Source organism: Tachypleus tridentatus, chromosome 10, assembly GCF_004210375.1.
Source record: "Tachypleus tridentatus isolate NWPU-2018 chromosome 10, ASM421037v1, whole genome shotgun sequence".
NCBI classification, from domain to species: Eukaryota; Metazoa; Arthropoda; class Merostomata; order Xiphosura; family Limulidae; genus Tachypleus; species Tachypleus tridentatus.
This window is the reverse complement of record NC_134834.1, coordinates 121,366,544-121,390,736: the sequence shown is the minus strand read 5'-3', so window position 1 is coordinate 121,390,736 and position 24,193 is coordinate 121,366,544. Positions and strand designations below refer to the sequence as shown.

The 24,193-nt window shown below is 31.8% G+C and overlaps 1 protein-coding gene across 3 annotated transcripts in view; it reads right to left on the bottom strand.

Moving 5' to 3' along the window:
- LOC143230219 (uncharacterized) overlaps nt 1–24,193 on the bottom strand; it is a 75,277-nt gene that overhangs the window by 10,873 nt on the left and 40,211 nt on the right. For 2 of the 3 annotated variants that reach the window (XM_076463362.1, XM_076463365.1), the window contains 9 exons: nt 22,673–22,917; nt 21,187–21,284; nt 18,067–18,274; nt 15,080–15,329; nt 13,460–13,648; nt 9,937–10,032; nt 8,561–8,801; nt 2,882–3,008; nt 1,707–1,802 (listed from right to left, as the gene is read on the bottom strand). In XM_076463362.1, the coding sequence (XP_076319477.1) occupies nt 2,980–3,008; nt 8,561–8,801; nt 9,937–10,032; nt 13,460–13,648; nt 15,080–15,329; nt 18,067–18,274; nt 21,187–21,284; nt 22,673–22,917 (1,356 nt within the window). In that variant the 3' untranslated portion in view covers nt 1,707–1,802; nt 2,882–2,979. The remainder of the gene's footprint in view (nt 1–1,706; nt 1,803–2,881; nt 3,009–8,560; nt 8,802–9,936; nt 10,033–13,459; nt 13,649–15,079; nt 15,330–18,066; nt 18,275–21,186; nt 21,285–22,672; nt 22,918–24,193) is intronic. The other variant, XM_076463364.1, reaches the window with a different exon arrangement.

The following is a 24,193-nucleotide window of genomic DNA, read 5'->3' as shown; positions in this document are numbered from 1 at the left end:
CAGAAAACTGCTAATGACCTTAAACAGCATACTGAAAACAGAAAACTGCTAATGACCTTAAACAGCATACTGAAAACAGAAATCTGCTAATGACCTTAAACAGCATACTGAAAACAGAAATCTGCTAATGACCTTAAACAGCATACTGAAAACAAAACATGACCTTAAACAGCATACTGAAAACAGAAACTGCTAATGACCTGCTAATGACCTTAAACAGCATACTGAAAACAGAAATCTGCTAATAATAAACAGCATACTGAAAACAGAAGACTGCTAATGACTGAAAACAGAAATCTGCTAATGCTAAACAGCATACTGAAAACAGAAAACTGCTAATGACCTTAAACAGCATATACTGAAAACAGAAACTGCTAATGACCTAAACAAACAGCATACTGAAAACAGACCTAATTAAACTGCATACTGAAAACCTGCTAATAAAACAGCATACTGAAAACAGGAAACTGCTAATGACCTAAAACAGCATACTGAAAACAGGAAACTGCTAATGCCCTAAAACAGCATACTGAAAACAGGAAACTGCTAATGCCCTAAAACAGCATACTGAAAACAGGAAACTGCTAATGCCCTAAAACAGCATACTGAAAACAGGAAACTGCTAATGCCCTAAAACAGCATACTGAAAACAGAAAACTGCTAATGACCTAAAACAGCATACTGAAAACAGAAAACTGCTAATGACCTAAAACAACTGCTAATGACCTAAAACAGCATACTGAAAACAGAAAACTGCTAATGACCTTAAACAGCATACTGAAAACAGAAAACTGCTAATGCCCTAAAACAGCATACTGAAAACAGGAAACTGCTAATGCCCTAAAACAGCATACTGAAAACAGAAAACTGCTAATGCCCTAAAACAGCATACTGAAAACAGAAAACTGCTAATGCCCTAAAACAGCATACTGAAAACAGGAAACTGCTAATGGCTAATGCCCTAAAACAGCATACTGAAAACAGAAAACTGCTAATGACCTAAAACAGCATACTGAAAACAGAAAACTGCTAATGACCTTAAACAGCATACTGAAAACAGAAAACTGCTAATGACCTTAAACAGCATACTGAAAACAGAAAACTGCTAATGCTAACTGAAAACCCTAAAACAGCATACTGAAAACAGAAATCTGCTAATGCCCTAAAACAGCATACTGAAAACAGAAAACTGCTAATGACCTAAAACAGCATACTGAAAACAGAAAACTGCTAATAAATTTAGATAGTATACTGAAAACAGAAAACTGCTAATAACCTTAGATAGTATACTGCCAAAAGAAAAATATAACAACCTTAGATAGGAGACCATCAACAGAACTAGTAATGATCTTGGGTACACTGTCAACATAAAATTAGTAATGACATGATATACTTCCAAATTAAAACTTGTAATGACCTTGGTAAACTGCCAACAGAGAACTATTAATGACCTTAGATACACTGTGTACAGAAAGCTATTATAATGCCATTATCCACACACACTGTCAGTAGAAAACTAAAATGACCTTAAACACACTGCCAACACAAAACTAGTCACAACTTGTTAAAATAAAGGTAGTAATTAGCTTGTGTAAACTTGACCACAGGCTAGGAAGTCATCATAATTAAATCCCTTCACCAATACAGATATTTCTCCAACTTGTTAGATAGCTAACAGTAATTACATATTTTAATTAGCACCATACCTCATGTACCAGATGAGAAGATGACACAGGAATCTCTCTTTCACCAAAGCCACCATTTGGGCATACAGAATCAGATTTTTCTTCTGACTTATTAACCTATAAAACATAAAACTATGTACACTTCCTGCCTATTCCTTCCAACACAATACCTCATGTTTTTTTTATGATGAAAATGATATTAAGTGATTATAAAATGATACTGGTAAAATTGATATTATAAAATGATATAAAATTATATTAAGTTTTATTTGAAGAATTTATTTAGCAGCTCCTGTTCATTAAAAAAAACTCAAACTTGTAATTTGAAACTAATGATTCTCTTGATGGACCTTTGTCACAGAATAAACTTATAATTCAGTGATCATTTACATCCAGTTTCTAAAATGGTTGTACAGATAATTACTATAAATAAAATGCAGTAAGATAAGTACTATCCACTTATATTAGTTTGAATGACATACAAAAATAATTTATTGCACAATTTCTGTAAACAAAGTGGACAATTGCATGATGTCATTAGATCTTTGATTGCATTTTCCTAATAAGTATACATGAAACAGCTTTAGGGCCAATGTTACAGACATGATCACACAGTATACAATTATTTTGTGTAGGTTTTATCTCACTAACTTACTTCAAAACCTAACCATGGTTAAACAATATTCAATGGTTATTATACTTTAAATATCTATGTTTCATATTTTGTTCCACTTGAGTTATAAATTCAAGTGCAGAAGTGGTTGTAATGAAGCCATTACATTAAAAAACGGATAAATTAGGATAACAAGGTTTAGTATGGTAAATTGTGGAACTCTTAAACAACATGCAAGAGATTACCAATATCATACAGTATTAGCAACTTGGATATACCTAAAAACTCCTAATAATAAATACATGAAGGATACTGAGTACAATCCTGGTTAAGATATACCATAAAATAAAACCTTAATTCACAATTACGTATGATTAAAAAACATCACATAATGACAACTTAATAAAGGACAGTCAGATAACAAACAATTAGAAAAGATTATTTGTTCTTTTAATAGGTGACACAAAGAAAAGGATAAAAATGATATACAAGGAGCTATAACTTTCTGCTCATAGCTCAACGGAAAAAAAAAGTGCTATTTATTGACAAGGCTCCATATTACAGTTAATCACTCAACATGTACCTCCACACAACTGCCTTCTTCTTGGTCCTGTTTGTTCTTGCGAGTAGCCATCAACTTATGGAAAGCCAATTCTTTAAACACAACTTCTGTCACTTCCATCACAAGTTCCTCTTCACACCCGCATATTCTAAGTTAATGAACAATTGTAACAATCATGTTTCAATCAAGCTTGTTAAATTTTACAGCATGTCAAATAAGTAATGAGACAAGTAACACAATGTCAGCAGAAAAGTTGTAATGATTAAAACACACTAATGTGTCATGTGACCAAAATAACCTGCTGTGTTTTATTAACAGGAATGATAGTTTATAACTTTTCCATTTTCTAGACCCTGGACTGTGTCAATCCAAACTAATACATTTTCAGTGAATGTGCTCTAGTGGACTCTTACTTCACATACCAAACTTAAAGACAATCCATTACAAATACACAAAAACATCATCTTCAATTTTGATGGAACATTTTATTCTAACCAACATTATGAAAACTTTGTTTTTTTAAATAAACAAATAATTTTCATGGACTTTTTCACATTTCGTGTACTTACAGTTTTTTACAATCTACAATTAAATGTGAAATTTGGTTTAAATATAAGCCAAAAGTGTAAAGCAATTCAATAGAAAACCATTCTGAGTTATGAGTAACAGGCCTGTGAAATCAAGTTATGTCAGCTATTGGTCAGAAATTTTTACTACAGCTTCAACTAAGCCTAAAGGTGGACAATTTTAAGATTTTTGTCATTCAGTTTAAAGGCACCTGCTTTAAAGAAGGAAAACTATAGTATGAAAGCACTTGCAGATACATGAGCATTAGTTAGGCCATAAGAACTAAATTAGCAGTTTCTTACACAGATTTTAAAAAGAATCATATGAATGGACAGTTATTATTCATTATTCATTGTCAATTTTATACCCACATTTGCTAAGTTTCAATAAATTATCCAAATCAAAGAACATTTAGTATTATGCGATATTATCTTAATTAACATAAATAATGATACTTGATACAGCTGTACTGAGTACATACAGAAACTGTTCATCCAGATTCCATGGCATTACTATAAAGTAAGTTATTAACACAGTTTCACACAGGTAAACACAATTACCTTATATATTTTAAAGTTGTTTTACACTGATATGCCTCATTAGAAGTGTAAACAAATTGTTCTATAATAAAGGTTTTATAAAAATCACAGTTTCTTCTGTAATGTACAGGTCTCTTCTGAGTGTCACGTTCTTATTTACTGTGATCTGTTGGTGTGTATTGACAAAACTCACAATATATAATAATAATAATAACTCCTTTGGTAAAAAAAAGTGTAACTAAAAAGAAATTGAACATATGATTTATAGGATGAAAATTTGCCACCAAGCTGGTAGCCATAGTACCAGCACTGATGATAATTTTATGGCAAATATTTATTCATTAGAGCTCGCACTCAGTTGAACAAAAATTGTGGATTTGCTAACTAATGAATGAATGAATATTTGATGTAAAAATTATATTATGAATACTATAAGTGTAGCTATCAAGTCTGGCTGACAGTATTGATTTCATTCTTTTTGTTCACACCTAAAGTGATTAGGATTACATATAAGATAAAAGGATATTTATATATGTAAAAGCTGCTGCCCACTGGGATTGTCCAAATTGCCTCAGTGGTTAAAGCACCAAAAACACATTTAAACAGCAGTACAATGGGATTTTTTTTTAAATTGGTAAATGACCATGTTTAGAGAAAGCTCTAAAACACATGAAAATAACAAAATGTTTAATTAACAGTTGCTAATTTTGGACATCAGTGTTCAACTGTCACTTAGAAGTCTCATGTTGAGTTGGGATATTTTATACATACATTATTTATACAATATTATAACAAGCTCTTTCAATACCATTATATATTATGTCAAAGATCTGAATGTTAGTTATTATTTGAATTAAAAAATGGCATGTTTAAAACATGGAGCACCACAACTTTTTATTTAATATGAACCCTACTTATACGAACTGTGAATGTTATAAACTAAAAATGAATAAAATTTTTAAAAAATCTAAGAAACGATATAAGAAAGAAAACATGATTTAGTGAGAGACAGAAGAGGTAGATAGATCATTAGAAAATCAAGAAACGTTCGTACAGAAGAGTTAGATAGATCATTAGAAAATCAAGAAACGTTCGTACAGAAGAGTTAGATAGATCATTAGAAAATCAAGAAACGTTCGTACAGAAGAGGTAGATAGATCATTAGAAAATCAAGAAACGTTCATAATAAATGTAGCTCTTGTTGAAACAAAGTGATGAAGACAAGCTGATATTGAAAACATGCTAACATGTTTTGTCATTCCCTGATCACATCTGAATGTATGAATGTTTACTCAACACTTACCTATATTCAACTACCATCATCTTGATTCTATTTGTCCATACAAATATATCAATTTATAGAAATCCAATTCTTTAGACACAGTTTATCAACTTAGTGTTATACTATGTTGATATCCTAGTTACAACTAATCTACGATAAGAGCTGGTACCTACATAGAGCTACATTAAGTTGAAAGTTGATATCATAGTTACAGCTACACAAGTTGAAAGCTGATACTCCATTTCTGATAAACCTTTCAATTTTTTATCAGCCTTGACACAGTGGCTCAAAGAATAGCTCTGATTTTGTTTTTTCAAATACAAATGTTTAACTCATAGCTCTGTCATATTTCGACTAATTTGTGATCTAATTACAGTTTTGGACTCAGGAAATCAAATCCTTTTGATTTATATATTTGACTACATTCAAGGTCTCAGATTAATATACTCCAATCCTCTCTAAAAAAATTTCATTTTGGGGGTAAGCTGTTAAAGATTCTGATGTATAATAAAACTGAATCAGCTACATGCACTCCCCACACTTGGTATTACTAGCACACAAATGTAATTAATAAAAAAAGGAAACAATTCCCATCAATCTATTTACTCTAATCCTGCCTTAAATAATCAAGTACCTGTCTCTTGTTTCACTGATTTTAGATGAACTATCAACATGAATATACAACTCTTTCAAACACTACTTATATATTTTGTTACAATTTTACTCAAGTTTCTCTCAACCAGTTATTTTTCTCTTCTTTCTTCTGAAAGACTTCATAAAACTAAAATTCCCATACTTCACTAGTCTGTAGCACAATTGTTCCTGTAAACTTTATAAAATATCACTAACAGTCTACCTGCCTGTGGTGACACAATATCCAAGAAACTTAAGACTCTGCCCATCATTTCACTTTATTATTGAACTGTGGTGACAATGACAAAATATCCCTGTGAATCTTAGTCTATCCCTACCATTTCTTTGTTCTAACTGCCTAGTGATAAAATATCCATGAGAACCTTTGGATATACCTATTATTTCTTTGTTCTAACTGCCTAGTGACAAAATATCCATGAGAACCTTTAGATATACCTATTTCTTTGCTCTAACTGCCTAGTGACACAATGTGCATGAGAACCTTTGGATATGCCTATTATTTCTTTGTTCTAACTGCCTAGTGACAAAATATCCATAAGAACACCTTTAGATATACCTACCATTTCTTTGTTCTAACTGCCTAGTGATAAAATATCCATAAGAACCTCTGGATATACCTATTATTTCTTTGTTCTAACTGCTGTTGACAAAATATCCATGAGAACCTTTGGATATGCCTATTGTTTCTTTGCTCTAACTGCTGTTGACAAAATATCCATGAGAACCTTTGGATATGCCTATTGTTTCTTTGCTCTAACTGCCTAGTGACAAAATATCCATGAGAACCTTTGGATATGCCTATTCTTTTTTTGCTCTAACTGCCTAGTGATACAATATCCATGAGAACCTTTGGATATGCCTATTGTTTCTTTGCTCTAACTGCCTAGTGACAAAATATCCATGAGAACCTTTGGATATACCTATTATTTCTTTGTTCTAACTGCCTAGTGACACAATATCCATGAGAACCTTTGGATATACCTATTATTTCTTTGTTCTAACTGCCTAGTGACACAATGTCCATAAGAACCTTTGGATATTCCTATTATTTCTTTGTTCTAACTGCCTAGTGACAAAATATCCATGAGAACCTTTGGATATTCCTATTATTTCTTTGTTCTAACTGCCTAGTGACAAAATATCCATGAGAACCTTTGGATATACCTATTATTTCTTTGTTGTAACTGCCTAGTGACAAAATATCCATGAGAACCTTTGGATATACCTATCATTTCTTTGTTGTAACTGCCTAGTGACAAAATATCCATAAGAACCTTTGGATATACCTATTATTTCTTTGTTCTAACTGCCTAGTGACAAAATATCCATAAGAACCTTTGGATATACCTATCATTTCTTTGTTCTAACTGCCTAGTGACAAAATATCCATAAGAACCTTTGGATATACCTATTATTTCTTTGTTCTAACTGCCTAGTGACAAAATATCCATAAGAACCTTTGGATATGCCTATTATTTCTTTGTTCTAACTGCCTACTGACAAAATATCCATAAGAACCTTTGGATATACCTATTATTTCTTTGTTCTAACTGCCTAGTGACACAATATCCATAAGAACCTTTGGATATGCCTATTATTTCTTTGTTCTAACTGCCTACTGACACAATGTCCATAAGAACCTTTGGATATGCCTATTATTTCTTTGCTCTAACTGCCTACTGACACAATGTCCATAAGAACCTTTGGATATGCCTATTTCGTTGCTCTAACTGCCTAGTGACACAATGTGCATGAGAACCTTTGGATATGCCTATTATTTCTTTGTTCTAACTGCCTAGTGACAAAATATCCATGAGAACCTTTGGATATACCTATTATTTCTTTGTTCTAACTGCCTAGTGACAAAATATCCATGAGAACCTTTGGATATACCTATTATTTCTTTGTTCTAACTGCCTAGTGACAAAATATCCATGAGAACCTTTGGATATACCTATTATTTCTTTGTTCTAACTGCCTAGTGACAAAATATCCATGAGAACCTTTGGATATACCTATTATTTCTTTGTTGTAACTGCCTAGTGACAAAATATCCATGAGAACCTTTGGATATACCTATTATTTCTTTGTTCTAACTGCCTAGTGACAAAATATCCATAAGAACCTTTGGATATACCTATTATTTCTTTGTTCTAACTGCTGGTGACAAAATATCCATGAGAACCTTTGGATATGAGAACCTATTGTTTCTTTGTTCTAACTGCCTAGTGACAAAATATCCATGAGAACCTTTGGATATACCTATCATTTCTTTGTTCTAACTGCCTAGTGACAAAATATCCATAAGAACCTTTGGATATACCTATTATTTCTTTGTTCTAACTGCTGTTGACAAAATATCCATGAGAACCTTTGGATATGCCTATTGTTTCTTTGCTCTAACTGCCTAGTGACACAATATCCATGAGAACCTTTGGATATACCTATTATTTCTTTGCTCTAACTGCCTAGTGACACAATGTCCAAGACCATTACCAGTTTACTCATTCCTAACAACTTAATTTCTATAATACCCAAAATCAAACTTCTTCCTCTCAACCACTCACCCAAAAGTGAGTACTTAAAGTATTATTTTAAGAGCCTTAGAGATTATATTGCTTTCCTTTGAGTATCAATCAGTTCTATCTCTAAGCTTACCTCTTCCCTGAAAACCTAGCCAGAGTATGCTGAAGGATCTGCAGAAGCTGATTTCTGAAGAACCGTGCCAACGGGTGTGAGGAGGTTGGTGGAGAGTTCCAAGCACTCTGTTACACAGCTGTCCCTGCAGTTGAGGGGTGAGTTCTTGCTGTAAATGGTGACGTAGAAAAGGAACTAAATCTAAAACTATTTTTTCAACCTGAGATTCAAGCTGCTTCACAGTTCCTTCTGAGGCATTCTTCTGGGGAAGACAATTAAACTTTCATTTTAACTCTTTTACAACCTAGGGTACATTGGGAAAATTACTGTTGATAGTTTCCACATAAAACTCTAGTCTCAAAAAGAAACATTAGTAGGGTGATATTTAATTGCTTAAATACCAATTTCAAAATGCTGAAAAGTACAAATTGTTGGAATCTATTTTTAACTTAAATTCTCATTCTGGCATGCACTAAATACTTGAACAAACACAGTATATTGATACAGTTAAAATCTGATCCACTAAACCTTAACCACAAATATTTTTGTAGCCCACCATCCCTTTCCACTACTACAGATAATGCAAGAACTCTCTCTTGGAAGTGGCACCTCCTAATGGTAATTTAATGCTCCATTTACATGCTACATATTTATGTAGCACTCTTTATTTAATTTAAAGTTCACCCAGTGTTTCAGGTTAACTTGTACAGAGATATGGTGGTCAATTAACACCTTCTATATACAACATTAATTTTATGACTTTGGAATAGTTCAACTCTTTCTCTTTACTAGAGTCTGGAGATATGTTGCAATGGCTTTTCTATGAGGAAAAGCACCTCTTCTTTCTTATTATAGCAACCCAGAATACTAAAACCTAACTAAAGACTACATACATACATATATATTACTAGTAGTTCTGTAACAAAGGTTTCTTTTATCTAATGTCTAAGAAACCATTTGAGGTATGAGGCAGAAATATTTCTTGTTTGACAATTATCTTCACTGCTGATTGAATTCATTTTATGTTCAGTACTAACACTGAAGAGCATTTCATGAAGCTACATAAAGGGATATCCGTGCTCTGCCCACCTCGAGTATCAAGACCTAGTTTCTCGTGTTGCAAATCCACAAACATACTGCTGTCCCACAAACATTTTGGGAGTTCAAAACTACACTACAGTGTATATTTTTACTTGAATTTTCATGAACTTCTTGTATGTTTATTAGATTTATAAAACAAATTCTCAATATGATATTTATGGAACTTTGTTTTATTATAAGTTATTGATCAGATACATTAACCACATGGCTTTCAACAGTAAAACAAGTGTTCATAAATTCAGTTTTGTGATGTAACAGTTTTTTTCTTTACACGCGTCTAAAGTTAAAATACTTACAGCTGAAGCTGCTACAGCCCCATCTGACTGTGGACGTTTCTGTCTAGCCCCAGTTGAATGACTGGGGGAGATGTTTTCAGTTGGATCCTTAAAATCCTGTTTACAAAAAAATTAAAAAGGAATTACGTGTTTAAAAAATTAGATCTTTGCAACTATTTAAGTGTAACCATAGAAGGGTCTGTTTGACATGTGAGGGTCTTCTTATGTACCTAACCTGTAGTGTGTGTTTTTTCAAAGTACCATTCGTGGTTTCTTTCAGATTAATATGTACAGGACTAATGCTCAATATAACAGAAAGTGTTCAAAGCTGAATACAATTTCAATTTCTTATGTTGTAAGTCTAATTGTATCAAAGGGAAGAAATATAAGAACGTGTGTCTACTAAGTTTTGGAATAGTCAACTCTACACGTCATGTAAGAAGATAATCATCCCATAAAATATTTATTGTTCCTACGAATTTTTAAAGAAAACAAACCTTCCAGTGTTTAATTACTTTCAACTTAATATTTATGAACATATTTCTCAATTTATGTTTCAAATAGAAGCACTTATATCTGACTATGATTTATACAAAATACTGAAAAAGATATGGTATTCATTTATGACCTCACCTTTCAAAACAGTTATGTCATTTTTACTCACAATGTCACTTTATTTATTGCACACTGATGTAGACAGGATAGAAAATTTTAATCTATCATTTTCAGTCAATGTTACACTGTAAGGATAGCACAATCAACTGTTTCTCACATTATTCCTTCTCAGCACATAGTGTGCTACAGAGTACAATAAACTGTTTCTAACATTATTCCTTCTCAGCCCATAGTGTGCTACAGAGTACAATAAACTGTTTCTAACATTAGAACTTCTCAGCACACAGGGTGCTACACAGAATACAATAAACTGTTTCTAACATTAGAACTTCTCAGTACACAGTGTGCTACACTGTGAGGACAGTACAATAAACTGTTTCTAACATTAGAACTTCTCAGTACACAGGGTGCTACACTGTGAGGACAGTACAATAAACTGTTTCTAACATTAGAACTTCTCAGTGTACAAGATGCTACACTGTGAGGACAGTACAATAAACTGTTTCTAACATTAGAACTTCTCAGTGTACAAGATGCTACACTGTGAGGACAGTACAATAAACTGTTTCTAACATTAGAACTTCTCAGTGTACAAGATGCTACACTGTGAGGACAGTACAATAAACTGATTCTAACATTAGAACTTCTCAGTGTACAAGATGCTACACTGTAAGGACAGTACAATAAACTGTTTCTAACATTAGAACTTCTCAGTGTACAAGATGCTACACTGTGAGGACAGAGCAATAAACTTTTTACCATTAGTAATATTAAAATTTTGCACACTCTAAAGTTAAGGTTGTACAAAACCACTTAAAACAACCAAATTTTAAACATTACTCTAAACATATTGCAAATTTCTACTGTAATTTATCAGGCTCAGTAAGTAAACTGTATTTGAGGAAAAATGTTTTTATACATTTTCACTTACCATTTCTTTTGACAATTAAAGGCAGAAACAAACTTGGGAACTTCTCACCTTCAACAGACTGAGAAAACCACCAGAGGGACATTATGAGTTTTCAACTGGTTATTCTAATATCATAATAGGTGTATGTAAACAAGTATTTTCAAAAATAGAAAGAGGTGAGTGGAACTGCTGTGTTTGATTTGGGAAATGTAGTAATATCTCAACAAATAGAAAAGATAGAAGATTCTTCATTTTATATTACAGCTACATTGGTAATGTGTGTTTATAATTTATAAGGAACTAGAGACTTTGTATTTGGACACCATAAACACCTAACCTGAACCAATGCTGCATTCAACATACCAAGCTACACACAAATTAATATTTAGAATTTTGTTTGATATTTAGTTTTAAATTAAGAAATTAACTAATGTATAATACATAAATTACAAATATAATCTGTGTTTTGATAATATACAAGTTCTTTATTCTACAAGGAAATATTAAAACAATCCTAAATTTCCCCTAATATGGCATTTAACATTTTTTTCTAAGCATCTTGTCTTCTCTATTTTATCCACCACCCCTTGAAAGAGTAAGAAATTAAACATATATTACTCAGTATAAAATTATTATTGCTCAGACAAATAATGCTTTTTATAGCCTTCAATTTTGATTGGTTATCAACAGAAAATCAGACCCTTCCTGCCACACCATTTGTTTCATGGTATGTTAATAGTTCTCTCTTACATTTAGTTATTTATATATTACTTATAGCCAATAGAAAGCAAAGGTTTCATATATCAAATGATTTGTTTGTTTGTAATTAAGCACAAAGCTGAACTACATATGCTCTGCCAACCACTGGTATATATATAGTTTTTAGCATTATAAGTACTGCTGTGCCACTATCAAACAACATATTGAGTGATACTATTTCCTGAACAAATAACAGTCAATATTACTCAGAGTATAAGCAGCATTCCAGAAAGAAATTTAATGACACGCTTGGATGATTTTGTAATGACCCACGTCTCACAGACAGAAAGCCAGTGATAGTAACTACAGTGTAAACATTTCTTTTTAGGTTAGGTAAAATAAATATAACAAAAATCTTTCATAAGGCACACATTACAAACATATGAGTAATGTAATTTGACAGCATAATGTGAGCTGTACATGCCCAGTGATTTACAACTTATAATGGCAAAGATAGCAGTTAGATACAGTTTAAAAGACAATAAAACAATAAAGTTTAATTATAAAATGATACATACTGTTAAGAGGTTAAAGTTACTTAGGGTAAATGAATGTAGTTTCATGTTACAACTTGAAGTCATTCTAGAGAAAAAGTGAGCAATTTATATTTATTTTAATTTTTTGTTTGGTCAAATTGACCAATCTTGTTTTGAGTTAGGAAATTACAGATAAAATACAAAGTTCTACTGAAAAACAATTATTATGAAGTGTATTTAGTAAGTTTTTGGAATTATAGAAAAAAAATGTAAGAATTTTGAGATAAGAAAAAAAATGTTAATCTTATGAAAATTACTTAGCAAATGGACTATTCACAAACTGTTGATATATCAATGGACAAACCCCTCTATTAGTTTATTAAAAACACTTCTCTATACATTTTTCACATATAAAAAATTAAATTTTTAATGTTAACTAAAAGACTGCCAAAGTCTGTAAAGATACAACATATTGAAAGTTAGAAAAATTTAATCTATAATGAATTTAAGTGAATGTAAAGAGGTCATGTAGTTAAGTCAAACTGACCAAGCCAGTGTTGAGAAAGTTAAATTGTTTCTAACTTTAGTACTTCTCTGTACCAAATAACATTGTATTAAACTTACACTGTACACAAACTACCTGAAATAACTATATATTTTATGACAGCAACATTTCTCTGTAGTTATAGTAACTAAGGCAGAATAGAGTACCTAATATAAGAACCATTTATAAACTCATACTGTTGATAAAGTTATATCACTAACTACTCCCAAGTATACACACTTCACTGTCCAGATGAATTGCTGTCTCTCCCAGTGAGCTGCTAGCAAAAGACTGGTCATACAACAGCGAAGTCTTACTCTCAGAAGTGTCTCCTTTTCCATGCTCAGGAATTTGACTCTTTAACTCTCTTACCTTCTGAGTAGACTGTGATAATTTGTTCTGAGAATAATTCCAGTTCCTTGGTGCCTCCTTGACATACAAGTAAGGAGAATTAATAGACTGTAAATACCATTCAAGTATTAAATAAAAAGACTGTTTCACACTTATGACTTAAATATGAAAGATATACACATGAAAAATAAGATGGCACTAATAAAAATAGTCATATAGAATATTATAATTTTGAATATTTAGATAAAAGAACAACAAAACAAGCAATTAAAACTAGTTGTAATAACATTAATGGAACATTATAACATATATAATTATACATTCATATATATATATATATATATATATATAATTTGGGTGGATGTAGATGAGGGTTAAAAAGCAGACAAAAGTATTAAAGGAATTAGCTCTGATGTCACTCATGTTAACTATTATGGTCGTTCTTAACCTGAGGATGTTAATTTATTAATTGGCTTTACAGAAATTTCTGTATCCAAACAATACTAAAATGAAGTAGAAAATTATGAATTTATCTTTATAACTAGCTAACAAAGTTAAACTGTGAGAAGAGACATGCCCTTACCTTTACAAATTTTAAGGTATTAAATGAACATGACAAATAAGTGAGGACACTCACAGCTTATGATACATTAACTGTTACATTTCCAACTAATTTTTTAAAAGTGTTACAACAGAATGAGTTTATTATATTTGTACATTTGTTCTCTTAAAAACACTGAACACTCTCTCATTAAACTTACAATAATTTCAGAGACATTTTCTCACACACCTGGCACTCAAGGACATTCTAAACAAGTTTGTTCTTACAAGAAAAGTAAAGAACATGTTAGACTATTTTTCTAAATTCACACATAATTCTCCTCACCTTCAAGAACACTGATGTTACATATACAAAAAATATCCATGCTATTCATTTGGGTACTGACATCATAGCAATTCCAATAATTTTATGAATTATAAAATATAATTTTAATATTTAAAAAACTTGAAATAAGTTTATAAATAACTAAATATATACCTCAGAAGTTGTAACCCGCTATGTATCAATACAGTGTAGTAGAAAAAACATTTACAAACTGTTTTGGCCTCCTATAAGGCCTTTCATATTATCGTTCCTATGGTTACCACACTGATTAAAAGTATCACTACTTTTTCATGGCACTGAATAACTCAGAATCCACAATGAAACCTCTTTCCCTTAATGATACAGGCAGTATATTTTGGTCATATTTCATTCACCACAGTGAGCTTCATATTTTCTCTAATACATAAAGTAAAAATACTGAGCAGGTAGACTAGGCATATGTGAAACTAGGGATTTAAAGATCCTTTTTAAGTTTTGTAGTGATGTTCAAAACAAATTTTTTTTTCTGAACTACGTTCTTTGCCATGCATTAAGAAAGTTTATGCCTCAATTTATGGCATTTTGTGAATTTAACTTTTCAGTTGTTTTTTTCCACTTCAATTCAACTATTAATTCGTAAGTACCTTATTTTTTGTTTCATGACCTGTTGTACTGGGAAATGTTTCTGGTGCTCTGCCCAACAGTGCTAGATCTCGTAAGACCGTCAAAGCTTGTTCCCTCTGGTAGTTGTTATTAAGGTGTTTCAACTGTTGGAAAAGATCAATCAAAAAACGTGGATGTCTTTCATTCTGGGATATCACAACTGCTACTTCAGAGTAGATCATACCTTTCACAGCATCGAAAAAAGATGGATCGCTTCCAGAGTCCAAATCACTTGGAAAGAAACAGGTATAAAACAATGGAGTTTCACTTTAGTATTATCAGCTACATGATACAAAAACTTTATACCAACATACACTTCCTGCTCATTTTAATTATTCTATCTCAGTTCTAAAGAATCTGGTTCCACCACTTAAACGATAAACTAATTTAATAACTCTAACCAACTAAAAATATATTTCAGTGCTACTTTTCAAAGTTTAAAATGTGAATTTGTGACGAAGCTATTATGACTAAAAGCCACTATCACTACTGATCAGGTGGAAGGTAACCAGACAAGAGCACCTTATCACTAACTACCCACATTAAAGAATTGACTGCTACTCATTAAAACACACCTACAGTTAATGGGTAGTAATAGTTTGTGGTATCACATGGATCTGGAATAGATTCATTAGCTTCAAAATTCTGAGAACTAGTACAGGAGAATCCTTGAAAATGGAATTTACAGAAAAACAGCATCTAAATTTTTGACTTAAATCTTTGATAAATGTATTTGTAAATATTTTGAAGTGAACAACTAACCACACACTGCAGTAAATTTACATTTGTAATATTTATAAACAAAATGCACTAACAAAATTAACCACTGATTCAGAGCACATTGTATTATTTTAATGTTTGGAAACTATCAAGTTTGTCTATATCAAAGTTACTGAAATCTTTATACTAACATTACTATATATTTATCAATCAATCAAGAATTTTCAGGTTCACACAAATTTTTGTTCAAATAGCCAGAATACACTTACAAATATTTAAGGTGCAAGTTATGGTTCTATTTATAGGACAACTACACAGAACCAAACCTGGTAATAAAACATCCACAATATTTATATTACATTATAAGTCTATGCCATCACAAGGTACAGTTGAGCTGATACACGCCACAGTAACTGGCACAGTGTTATTATATGTAAAGATGTTTATCACAGACAGTAATACTGTATTATACCCCCCAAGTGTCAAATCTTTCATTTAGTTCTTACATAATGTTTGTTCAATTAAACAAAGACTATCTTTGAACTTGTACACAACTGCAGATGCTAAAACATGACATGTAGCTGTGCTTGTTTCTCTTCAGCCTTTGGTAACATATATGACAACTGTACACCTTCCTAATATATTACTAATGATACAACATATATGACAACTGTACACCTTCCTAATATATTACTAATGATACAACATATATAACAACTGTACACCTTCCTAATATATTACTAATGATACATTACTAAAATAAACATGACATACTCAGTTATTCCCTTATGTAAATTCAAACATTATCTACAAATTCATGTATAACAAATAGCATACTATCCACAGAAATCTTACATGTACAATACTGTTAATTTTAACTATATTTTTTCCCCACATGTAACTCAGAATTATACATTATACACTGCAGTCAATAGTTTGACTCATGTTAGTTTTCCTTAACTGTCACTAGTGATGTTCCACTTATTTCTTGCAGATACTGTCCCTTCCCAAACTGTACTACACTTGTTATCTTGTGCTATAGGCAATGCTCAGTAACATATATATTTTTGTAATGAACTGAAACAAAGTAACTCAGAAATGTGTATTTTATATACAAGTGTCATACCTAATTCTAATAATTAATTGAATAAATAAGAGATATGAAATAAAACTCACCAAAACTTTGTAGGTTTGTTTGAGCTTTGAAGTGACTTTATCAAAATAATCAAACTATTCATTTTCCTTTTGATATATTTCATATCTTTTGTACAAAAACATTTTTAATGAGATAATGTACCCAGGATATTACATTTTTTATATGACTACCATGATGGGGACTATTTTATTGTCATACCAAAACTTTTAAATTCAAAAATACATTTAATGGCCTGGTTGTTTGTTTGGAATTTTGCACAAAGCCACACAAGAGCTATCTCCATAAATAGTGCAATTGGCCATCACATTATAATACCCCCACAGCTGAACGTGCAAGCATGTTTGGTGTGCTAAGGATTCAAACCCGTAACCCTCAGATTATGAGTCAAGCACCCTAACCACATTTAATGGAAACAGTCTATATTTAGTGTTCATTATGGTCTATTAGTGTATGGTAAAATCATTCTTCTTTATTTTTAGGAACATGAGACAAAGCCTTGTGAAAAACCCTTACACTCTGACTAGACAGGCACCTAGTTGCTGCTTACATAATCTGTTTTGACTGTCTTATAATCTAGAACATCTAACTGTCAAAAAAGACACCAATGTGGACAAAGTTTATAAACAAATACATTAAAACTAACCTTTTTTTTTGCCATCTATGACTTACAAACATTACTGAATCACAAACTTTTAGTCTTGGTTTCTCTGTAAAATAAAACTCCCTGATGTTCCCTTGGTTAAGAATACAAAATATACAAGTAACTGACCATATTTCATTTCCCTGACCCAAGTACATGTACTTCAGTTGCAAAGAACTAGATCTGTGGTGAGTATAAAATGTACCAATGAAGTTTGCTATTCAATAACTGCTAAATTCCAGAACTAGATTTCCAACTAGTGTAAACTTACCAATCAAATTCATCACATAGTAATATCCTTATGTATCTGTATAAAAATGTTCAAAACTTTAAACATTGTTTTAAAAATCTGTTTGTCCAAAAACCAAATACATATTTCAATATTTTCTACTTTCAAACAGTACTTCATACATTTACTTAGTCCATGGTTGAAACTACATCTGTATACTTACAGTATCTTGGAAGGTTGGTTTGGATGATATGGAGAACTCATGTTAATGGCAGAAGGTTCTCTAACACTAGATGGACTAGAAAATGTACCAGTGATGGAACAGGGGTTCTGCAGTCCAGTAGAGCTCCCTGTGGAAGGTCTTGTACCCTGTTCTGAAGCTAGATTCAGAGATTCAACAGTTCTTCTAATTCTTTCCTCTTGACACCATCCTATTTACAACCAACAGGAAAATAACAGTCAGAAAAGAGCTAACACTGATTTTGTGTGTTTATGTACGAAAATAAACATTTTATTTTATATGTTTTATAAAAGTTAGAAAAACATCTGAAAAGACTGAATAACATTAAAGTTTAACAGAAAACTCAATCCCTATTGAAAAACAGACAATAACAAATAATAAACAGATACAAAGATAAATCCTATTCCTGATTAGCTACATTTGTTAACATTTCATTATATTGAAAATATAATTACAATAACACTGACCTTCTTTCACACTACAGCTGTTACTTGACTGCCAGGTTTTGTTTATGTAAGCATTGGTCTGACTGTTACTCCTCAAAACCAATCTTTTATTCCTCACTTAACTACCTTTACTGATGTCACATAACACTCTTCATTTCAATATGCTATCTATCCTGGTGATATTTTTTGAGAGTGGTCCAATTTACAGTCTCTAACACCTCATCTTAGCATGGAGGAAGGGTGGGAGAGGGTTAGAAGTAAGGAAAATGCATTTTAAATTTAAGAAAATGTTAGCCTCCAACATATGCTTTCCTCCTCTCACACTACAGCTAGAATCCCACAGTGATAAGGTGGAGGGGCAGGGAAAAGAATTATCCATACAGAATGTGTCTGTGTAGCCTATGGACATGCCAACAAAAGATTAGCATCCTAGTGAAAGAATCACTTCACCCAGAACCTAATTCATGCACTGTGAGTGGAATTTTATGAGATCCTATCACTATTGGCCAGGCTTTAATTGGACAGGTTCCATAGGTTGAAATTACAAGGCTACCATCCCTAAAATCCCCGGAAGCAAAAACACTACAGGTTGGATGAAGAACAGTGGTCTGAGTCCCCACATACCTCAAAGGCATATGGTAGAACTACAGCCCCTCACAATGATTTGACTCAGCAGAGGAACCTTGAGGATATATACAGAATCTATTCTGGGTATCAGAGAACCAAGAGGATGACGTCAGGAATTGGGACAAAATTATGAACCCCTGAAGGAGCAAAGGAAAATCAAGGAACTAACCAGATTGAATCCAGATGTGTGACAACCCTTGAGTACAAGGACTTTGTAATGCTCACAAAAATCAAGGGTTGGAGAAAGGGAGTGTTACATAACTCATGAGACAATCACCAAGAGACATCTTATAAAAATTAAGACAGATGATAAATATCTTGGCACTGTATTGAGAGTTAGACGAATCCCACAAAGGTATGATCTATTCACAATTATCATAAACTCCATTCTGGAACCCCAAGTTTCCAACCACCTGGTGGTAGTAAACTAAAGCATACTGATATGACAAATGTGATAAACAAGGCATAACTATCCCTTTATATAACTGCACAGTAAAACTTCCATGGACCACAATATCAGGGGATGAAGGGAGAACAAAGTATTTGTCCTCAGATATTACTGCCATCAAGGAATGCACAGACTCAAAAGCATCCTGGGAAAGACTCGAAACATCACACACTTGATTTAACAACTGAACAAAAGGAGATGGAGGTGGCTGATCTCAGTTGGCCTCCCGAGAAGTCAACAGAATAAAGTAAGGAATGGGAAAAAAGTGAATCAAAATTCCAGGATTGCTCGTAAGTGCAACAAATGTTTGGAGAGCATTTTAAGTCTGCAGCAATTTTTCAGAGTCCAACCAGCATCACACAAAGTTTTCATGTGAACTCTGTTCTTTTGACAATTCTCTATACTTTTTGAGCCGTGATAAAACAAAACTTAATATATAATGCTAAACACTATCATCAAGGTTTATTACACTTTTTTTCCTCTAGTACTTACTTGTACCACATGTTAGCTGCTTGCAAGCTTCTTTCTACATGGTTGGACACTGCATAGGGTACTATGACATTTATTCCAGGCCGTAAATTTGATCAGTCTGTTCATTCAAGCAGAACACTTATGACATGCCCTTTGTACAAGTATACGGAAATTCTAAAAATGACAAGTATTCTCGCCCTAGTTCATTCAGTTGTCAACAGGGGTCACTAAAGCATTACTATAGTGCTGAAATCTATATTAACTAATAAGATGGAAGAATCAGCTTCATAAAATGGAAAGTACAACAAAATGTTCTGTTGTCCTAACACTTTTGTACAACACTATGACTTTCCTTCATAGGTCTGATGATAACTTCAACATTATTAACAGAACATTTTAATTCACACGACAAAACACTTCTATTTTAAACTCTGGGACTTAAACATTAAATAATTCTACTTTAAATTAAAGAAGTACACACTGGACAACTGGGAAAGAATTCACTTAAGTTTCACTTCCTTCCTGACTCTCACCATTCCAATACAGTCACAGCAAACACACTTGCCCTTTTTTACAGTACAATAATGGTAATAAATGTTAATTACACTATGTAACACAAATTTTGTACCAGGATAGTATGCATTATTTCTTAATTGCTTATGCTGTAAAAGTACAAAAAATGGCAATTATTCCCTTCAAACTTTGCTTTTATGACCTGGATAATGAAATTTAGAAATTAATCTATTTTCTATGTAAAAACGGGCAAATCTGCACATTTTCATTTACATAAGGTGTGAATAAAACAACACATGAATTAAGATTTACATGTATTTATACTAAAGTTATAAAACAAAAATATTTAGAAGCGAGTAGTTTTTAGAGATTTGCAACTATAATGTAAATCACTTTCACTTATCAGCCTGCAAATACAATCTCCCATCATGTTTTTGTTACACACTCCCATGTCACAAAAGCAAAGTTTGAAGAGAAAAATAGGTCTTTTCCATTTACTTTAGGCATAAGCAATTTGGAAATAACACTTCCTGCCCGAGAACAAGAAAATGTCAAAATTTTGTTACATAGTGTTATTAAACAATATCATACACTTGCCTGGTTCTGTCTGTACCCTATTAAAGTTGGCTGTTTTTACTGTAGGTTGAGACATCAACTCCTGAAGTTCAGGATTTGGTAAAGGTCTATCATACAATCTAAAATAAAAAAAAATAAAAATTAATTTATGCTCCATTTTAAAATAAATATCAAACTTTTTTTTTTAAAACCAAGTAAAAATATTTAAAATACAACTAATATATTTTGTTCAGCATCAGCATATGATTTACATTCACAGAGATTAATTTTAAATTTATAACTATAACTAGGTCAAGGTTAAAGCCCCTTTTTCCTCTTAGATAAATTTAATCCCTCATAAATTTTTAATTATATTATCATAAATTGCTTTAATTATACCACAGTATTTAGGGAAGTTTTAAGCAAAGAGTAGTTAGCCATGTCATCTAAAACAGAAGTTCGAGTTTCAATACTTTTTTTTTAGCTGCCATATCTAATCCCCCCCCATTTCAGTTAGAAAGTCCATTACCGGTACAAAACAAACCAAATTGTTAAAAAATACTACCAAATTTAAAAGTTTCTGTATTACTTATTTTTTCTGTTCTATTACTACTATCATCCACATTTTCAAGGAATATTTATTCAAGCATAATATATCAAAAATATTAAAATGACCACTATGTTTATAATACTCTACTCTAGTTGGTTGTAAGTGCTTTCATAGCTTACACTACTCTTTTGCCAACCTAACTAAATACATTACATAATGCTTGTTAACAAAATAAAAATGGTCTATTAAATATATCCAGTAAAAATATATTAACAAAAATGTAAATAAATTTCAATATTTCAAATCCATAAACAGCATAAATATAGCATGTAAATATACAATTATGAAAATTATGTAAATATTTAGTTATTTACATAAAATTACAAAAATTTCATGTAATATTTTTTGTATATTATCACAAGACCAACATGGAAAACAGAAGAAGGGGTCTTGTAACACATGTGTACTCAGGATACAACTGTATAATTGTTCAGAGCAGACCAATCACACTAGATGTAGTATCTTTATACACCAATAGAGAAAACAAATAGGAATAACAGTAGTTAGTTACTTTTGTGAATAATATCCACAGATTTTACATGGTTGAATTACTAAAGAATTTTTAATTGAAGCTGTAAAACTATAACTAATAACCTATAGTAATTACTTCTACTATCATGTAAGCAGAACCACCATGGGTACAAAAATAGCATCTACTTACAATATTTTGGTAATGGGTTTCATAGAAGATGTATTTCATCGTTGTTCAATGTTAACTCTTGTGATGCCACACTGGATCAGATACGTTGATGGTTGTTTTGTTTTGAATGAAGATTTAAACTGATTTAACTTTATTCCAGTTTACAATAATCTGGATTCTAACATTAAATTCACTGTCAAAAAATGTACGGTTTAATGAATATTGTAAAATAATCTTAAAATTCTATATTCAATTAAACTAGCCTGTCACATTTTTACCTCTCCTCTGGCAGTGTTGAAGTACCAACACTAACATCAGGTAAAAGGTGTGTTCTATGCTGAGCATTGAAAATATCAGGTAAGCTAGCAGATGTGGTGTCCTGACGGGTTCTTGTTCTTCCTGCTACAGCTCTACCAGAGCTAGTTTCATTACTTTTTGAGCCTGTGGATGTGGATAAGAGATTCTGACGAGAATAACTACGAAAGTTATCCCAGAAGTTGTTGGCTCGAGTACCTGGAGCAACCTGTAGGTAAGAAAATCTCAGCGTTTTTACCCAGAACAACCTGAAGATTAGACAAACCCAGTGTTTATACTTATTCCATCAACAGTACGTTGAAGCAACTTGCATACAAGAAAATGTATCTCTATCAACTCTCAATGAAACTTTATACATGTTTTAAACTAAGGCACTACCACCCAATTTTCTTGTTTAATTAATAATGCACCAAAGAACACTGAATAATAACATGCAAAAAAAACAGACAATGTTCCATAATTATTGCAATATTTCTGGCTTCCTACTTACACAACAAGAGCCATTAAAATCAGAATGAACTATTGGCAATTTCTAAAAGAGAGAATTTGATAGGTGAAAGTGGCACAAAGGGTCTGATTTTCTACCTTATGGCTCTTAACAAAATCAGATTGAAATCTATTAAAATCATGCTTTGCCTGAGAGATTTTAATATTATAATGAGTAACTTGTGATAAATTTTGTACTTCTTGAAGGGGTAGTAAATAATTACAAAAGAAGGTATAACTACAGAGCAAAGATCATGATTCTCATACCTGAGAAATTCTGTTTTTTAAAAAAAAAACATCCTAATAAAATTAAAGACTTAAAGCTCATACAACATTAATTTGTATTATTAGCTATGTTTTCACATAAAATTTATTCGTATATCATGAGAGAAAAGTAATTAACTTTTGAATGCAACTTACTGAAAACTTTATGACATGAAGACAGTAAATGTTTACTTGCATGTACAAAGAACCGATACTGTATCGAAAACAGATTTTTGCCAACAACACAAAATAAAAACAAACTAATCTTCACAAGATAATCCAATTCTTTGCCAACCTGTTTAAATTATTACACATTAAGTTTAAGATAGATTGATTTTTAATGCTGCCCAGCAGTAGTTATAAGCTTATCTGTTACATGAATTGTGCTGCAGAATCAATAAACTTCTATGTAGCAAAACATCCAGTTTCCATGAGGGTTGCAAGAAAACTAGAGGGGTTCAAAAACGTTTGTTTCTCTTCAGCCCTGAATGCAGAATTAGTGTTAGGTGTTCAAGGTATAGAGTTAATATCTTGACTTAATTATATGATGATTCCATGCTAGGTGTGTGAAGGGTGTTCTGATTGTTGAGTAAACTTAACCCTATTTTTTTTTATACTAATGATAAGAATGCACTAAATGTTATTTAATAAAATAATACACAAAAGAACATAGACTAATAATATGCAAAAACTTCACCTAACACTCACAATTTTTCTGGCTTTCTATGTTACAA